Source organism: Stegastes partitus, unplaced genomic scaffold (assembly GCF_000690725.1).
Source record: "Stegastes partitus isolate 25-593 unplaced genomic scaffold, Stegastes_partitus-1.0.2 Scaffold1007, whole genome shotgun sequence".
Classification (NCBI taxonomy): Eukaryota; Metazoa; Chordata; class Actinopteri; family Pomacentridae; genus Stegastes; species Stegastes partitus.
Window position 1 is genome coordinate 195,211 of NW_007578738.1, and position 6,036 is coordinate 201,246.

The 6,036-nt window shown below is 41.4% G+C and overlaps 1 protein-coding gene across 1 annotated transcript; it reads left to right on the top strand.

Annotated features, from left to right (window-relative positions):
- The first annotated feature begins 1,156 nt into the window (after positions 1-1,156).
- Positions 1,157-5,186, top strand: LOC103367031 (beta-1,3-galactosyltransferase 2-like). The gene is made up of 2 exons (XM_008294926.1): positions 1,157-1,247; positions 3,909-5,186. Exon 2 carries the CDS (start codon positions 3,914-3,916, stop codon positions 4,910-4,912), a length of 999 nt encoding a protein of 332 aa, XP_008293148.1. The 5' UTR covers positions 1,157-1,247; positions 3,909-3,913; the 3' UTR covers positions 4,913-5,186.
- The last annotated feature ends 850 nt before the right edge of the window (positions 5,187-6,036 follow it).

Sequence of the window (6,036 nt, forward strand, 5' to 3'; positions counted from 1 at the left end):
CTCCAATTAAAAATATTCATTTAGTTTGGAAATTATAATTTAAAATGAATCTATAATAGGTGAATATCTTTTATCTGATTAGTCATAATCTTAAGTGCAATTTTCAAATAAACGTAGATTTTTGTACATTTCATAATAATAGTAAAAAAGAAGAAACAAAGCACAGTCAACACATTTTTATAGTTTCAGTTTTCTACCAGCTGAATGTTAGATTGTCATATTGTGCTGACACTGAACACAGAGGAGCTGTGATGAACTGGAAATCTGTCCATCACCCCGCATCAGCTGGGATATACTCCAGGCCTCCCATGACCCTCTACGGGTTACTGAACACAGCATGACATCTGGTGGTGGAGAAAACCCATTACAGTAAAGACATGAGGCTGTTGGATATACGTGGGCCTCTAATTTAAGGTCCCATGTGGTGAAAATCCATTTTCTGGGGGGGGTTGGTAAGTCTTACAAGCTTGGAGATGTAAAACTAAAGTTGTGACAATATGAAAGCATTCTGCTGTTGGCTGCACAAGTGAACACAAGAGTCTTCATGCACTCCCAGCAACAACAGGACAATCCTTAGTGTTAGCACATTGTGTCTACTGTTAGCACGAGGTTTGAGTGTCTGACCACAGCTCAGAGCTCTGTGGAAATGTAAAGCCAGGTCCCGTCATGCTTGTTTGCTTGTCGTTTTTGTTTTTTTTTTTCATTTCTGTTGAACCACAATTCAAAGGCAATGTCATGATTCTCATAATTTTTTTTATTTATTATTAGTTTTGTCAATTTCAATTTATTTCAGTGACAGCTGTTTTTTTGGTTTTTTTTTTATTTTTTTAAATTATTTTTTCATGGGAGAGCATGACTAAATGTGAGGACAACTGTAATACCACTGTAACGTGAACTTTTTACATTTTCCATAAATTTTAACCAAAAGCCAGATATCCCTAACTTTTTTGAGAGGAGTGAATACAGGCTTTTACATATGTATTCATTTTTATGTGTCTGTGTAGGTCTGTGCAGCGTTAGTAATCCAAGCTGGCCTTCATTTGACAGTCAAACGTGAGCATGCGCCGTGCAGGTGAGGAGGAAGTGGGGGCGGAGCTCCACCTCAGGTGAACCGTTCACTGACAGAAGACATTTTGCCTGCAGGTGCGGCTTGAGATCCCAGCAGTGTTAACATGAGAATGGATAAATGACAGGGAGGACACCGGAGAGAGGAAGAGATTTTAAATAACAGCGCGAAGCAGTCACAGGTAGGTGAAGCGACACGGACTCACCTGTCTGTCCGGAGCTCCGTGCGCAGGAGTCTGTCCCGGTGTCGGTCCGGGTTGTTCTGCTGCACGGGCTTTCTTAAGACAACACCGGGGTAGCTATGAAGGAAAAACTTAATGTAATGCAACACGAGTTTAAAAGGGGTTTGTCGGAGCGAAACACGCATTTGAATAACTCCCAGAGACAGAGCTGTTCTTCTTCTGCTCGCAGCCGCTCGACATGTTGGATTCAAACGCCCTAAACAAACACTCCGTTTAGCTGATATGCAGGCAGGTGAGGTGGAAATAGAACCCACTGCTGGACGACAGGGGACACAGTACACGCAGGTAGGCTGTATGTTCAGTAACATATGAGTGCAATATAAAGTTTAAATGACATCTTCATTATCTTTTTGGATACTGTAGATTAAGACATTAGTAGTTGAACTTCAGCTGTGGATAAACTACATGTTCAGTCAACCAGAAATAGATATATTCAACCATTATGTTGACCAGTCAAAATATGCCTCTAAAAACCTTCAAGGATCATTTGGTATGTGTAAAGAATGAAAGATTACCTGTACCTCCTTAAGAGAAGCTTACATTCAAGATTTTCCAGTTTTAGTTTCCATGAATCACAATCCCAGTTTCAGTTCAACGAGTCATGATCAGTCAGTTAGTGTTAGATAAGTTTTGCAAACATCCTCAATCCAATGGATAATTCATACTAGCTACAGTTAAAGTACAGATATCTAAGTTTGCATATCAAATATGCACATCATGTCACCCTGTTTACATGTTAAGGCCTTGTTAAATGTCACGCTGTTATGCTGACATTCATTGATAATCCAAAATGTCTCTGTGCTTATTAAATAGAAATGCCTTAAACACTAAAAAGGTTTGCTGCACAGAAGTGCTTTTGTGATACTTTTTTTTTTTTTTCTTGTTTGTTCATGTTTGCATTTTATTTCACGCATTTGTAAAAACAAAACAAACAAACAAAAAACTTCAGCCAGTCTGAATAATCCCCCCTTTTATCTGACTGTATTAAAACCCAATAATATGCAGAAGATGTGGATTACTGAACTATGTAGAAAAGTTCTAAAGTGTCTCAACCTTGGAGACCACAGCAAAGTCTTGTTTTCTACAAAGTGAGCACATTTTGATGAGGGTGACAAAATACAGAAATGACCAGTGTCATGTTTGCAGCGTATAAACAGATTTACTGTACAGTAATTTTACTTGGCCAAAAGTCTTTCAAAGCCACAGACAAAGAAAGCTGCAGGATCTTATCGGAAACATTGTCGATGTTTGACGTCAGTTCCACGCCCAGACCAGCCTGTTTACCCAGTGAACCGTTCTAAAACTCCTACAAAAAGGAATCCACATTAGCGTGTTTGATTAGGAAGCTGCTTAAATGTGCTATTGACAATCGTCAATCACAAATACAAAGCATATGAAAATCCCCTGTGCTGAACCAGGTGTTTGAGCATTCAGTCCAGTCCAACACAAACAACTGAATTGAGCTGTGGAACCTGATATTTTTTATCAGCTGTTAAATCAACAGTTCATGCTTTTAATATTTTACTTCCTTCATGAATGGTTCCCCATTTTTGTTAACCCATGAATGGGTTATCAGCTGTTAAATCAACAGTTCATGCTTTTGATATTTTACTTCCTTCATGAATGGAACACTTTTAGTTGAAGCCCGGTACACCACCCCCACTTTGACCTCAATAACAAACACAAAGCAGAACTTTTTACTTTTCAAACATCCATTCATCCATCATCTATACACCGCTTAATCCTCACTCGGGTCGTGGGGGTGTTGGAGCCTATCCCAGCCAACTTAAGGCGAAGGCAGGGACTTTTCAAACAAAATCCACAAAAACTATTACATTATTAAGTTACTAAGTTATGGCAGAGCTGTTGTATTGGATTGTAGATTTCACTACTAAATAAAGTGGATGGTGTCTGTATGTTTTGTAAAAGATTTCTACAACTTCGTAGAGTCCTAATTTAAACAGATCACCGCTAATTGATCTACCCGTCTGCCGTTAAGCTTTGTACCTGCATGCTAAGTCTGCTTTATGGCCTGAACAGCTATGATCAGACAACGCATTGCTCTCCATTTGCTCTCCAAACTAAAACATTGTGTCTCCACTGCTTTGTCAGATGGCATTTTTAATGTATACACATGAAACTTGTCATGTTTAGAATGAGTTCTTCCACAGAGATGTCCAGATATAAAACATGTAAATATGTTTCTAAACAACCCTACTGTGGCATTTCACGGAAAATTCTGGAGAAATTACAAATGAGAATGTGTTTCCTAACCTTCTGGCCACTGTTACACAGTTTAGCTTTGTTAGACTGACAAAACAGGACAGGGCTGGGCATGAAACTGCAATGCTCTGTTGGTGTCAGCTGAAATGTGGCATCCTGAAAAAGAAAAGAGGGTCTTATAAATTAAAACAAAAACAAAAAACTTCATCAAAGTGACAGACTTCAATGAGCATATTGCCAAGAATTTTGCACATTTTGCATTTTGAAAGAATGAAATCATGTTTTTGAGTTGAATTGTGAACTGCTGTTGTCATCAGAATTGTATGAGCCAAGAAAGTTCTGCTGCTGTGTAATAACAGGAGTCTTTTCTCTGTGTAGTTTTAATGGACAACAAGAGGAGGCCTCTAAAATGCATCTTTATCTGTATCCTGGTAGCAGTGGCAGTCCTTTTCGTCTATATCAATGCTGACAGACAATCAGAGGTCTGGGATGCTCCGGCTCACAGGAAATCGTTACCAGCAGAACCCCAGTGGGAGGATCCCGGGCCGTACCATGTGGCCTATCCCCGAAACTACAAATTCATTATGGACGACACGCCAGTTTGTAAGACCAAAACTCCTTTCTTGATCCTGATGGTTCCTGTTGCGCCCAATGACGTGGCAAGTCGGGACGCCATCCGGGCGATGTGGGGAAATGAGAGGCTGGTTCTGGGTCAGCTGGTGGAGACTGTTTTTATCGTGGGTCTGCCTGGAGGAAGTGACGCTCAACAGCAGCAGGAGCAGCTCGAACAGGAGAATCAGCAGCACCACGACCTGATTCAGAGCAACTTTCAGGACAGCTACCACAATCTGACCATCAAGACCATGCTCATGCTGGAGTGGCTGGCTGAGCACTGCGACAGCGCCGCCTTTGTCATGAAGGTTGACTCAGATGTTTTCCTTCATGTCGAGAATTTAGTTCAATTGCTGCTGGATCCTGGTACACCGAAACGAGACTACATGACAGGCTTGGTGTGGTGGCACAGCCCCGTTTTAAGAAACCCTTTTATCAAGTTCTACATGCCAAGAAGTGTGATTGCTGAGTCAGAGTACCCTCCGTATCCTCTGGGCATGGCGTACGTCATGTCTCTGGACCTTCCGGCGAAGATTTTGAGAGTTTCGCCTCAGATCAAACCCATCTACATTGAGGACGCCTACCTGGGCATGTGTCTGAAGCGCCTGGGCATTTCTCCCACTAACCCTCCTGACGACAACATGTTTCTTGTCACCCCCGAGCATCCTCTGAACAGCTGCAGTCTTTCAAAAGTGATCGCTATGACAACAACAAGCAGAGCACAGCTGAGGAGTTACTGGGAGCAGATCGGACAGAAGGCTCAGTGTTGAACTTCATCACCAAGACTGGTTTGGACTGTAGAAGGCAAGATGTGACTTTTAAAATGAACTAAACAGGATTTGCAGCATATTATGTGTTTGCAGGCTGAGCGGAAACACTTTGTGACTTTGTTGGATTGAAAAAGTCACAAGGTTGTCAAGTCAGATCAGCGCTTCCTGTCTGCAGTCAGCGTGAGCTGTGCAGCAGCGCATTTTATAATAATAATATTTTATCATATTTATATAGCGCTTTTCTAGACACTCAGAGATGCTTTACACCATCAATTATTCATTCACACACATTCAGTCCGGTGGTGGTAGCGAGGATTGTATCCACAGCTGCCCTGGGGCAGAGTGACAGAGGCGTGGCTGCCATTGTGCCCCTCCAACCACCACCTCAAACAATCCATTCATACGCATTCACACCAGGCAAGGTGGGTGAAGTGTCTTGCCTATGAAACAGGTCACAGGGCGGGATCGAACTGCCGACCTTCCGATCATTGACTAACGTGCTCTACCACCTGAGCCACGGCCGCCATAACATAATGTTGTTCAGCAAGCCGCCATATTTAGGTTCCTTCTATTTGGTCATTTTGCTTCAGAGTCTGAAGATGTTGACAAAAAAAAAAAAAAGCACACATACATTTTGAACTGTTACCACTTGTTTCATGCCTCTGCGGCAGCTGTGGCCAGAGGCATTATGTTCTGAGTCATCTGTCGTCCCCTTGACTGTTCTGTCACCTTGACTAACTTAGACTCAGAACTGATTCAAAAGTCTTAAAACACACACTGTTTTGCACGGACACTTTTCTGCCCGTTTTTAGACACCATAACTCAGAAACAGACGAGGAGAATGTTACTGTATTTCACATTTGGTCAGATGGGGAACTGGTGACGACAATGTTTGACGCTCACCGGTTAAAATATGTCAACATCTTCACTATATATACTGATTAAAAATATAAACGCAGCCTGTAGTATGTTACTGGATTACATACATTCCTTTCAACATAGGGGGTTTGTATTTGTTGTTCTAACATGTGTATACTCAGTTCACTTTTACAGACATGCAACAAGTTAATACTTTTGTTTTTTGCACTTAAAGAGAGGGTGGATAATTTAATCATTTATATTTC

Bases quoted from the DNA above. Each gene is read 5' to 3' on its own strand.
- LOC103367031 (XM_008294926.1), top strand. From the start codon at position 3,914: ATGGACAACAAGAGGAGGCCTCTAAAATGCATCTTTATCTGTATCCTG.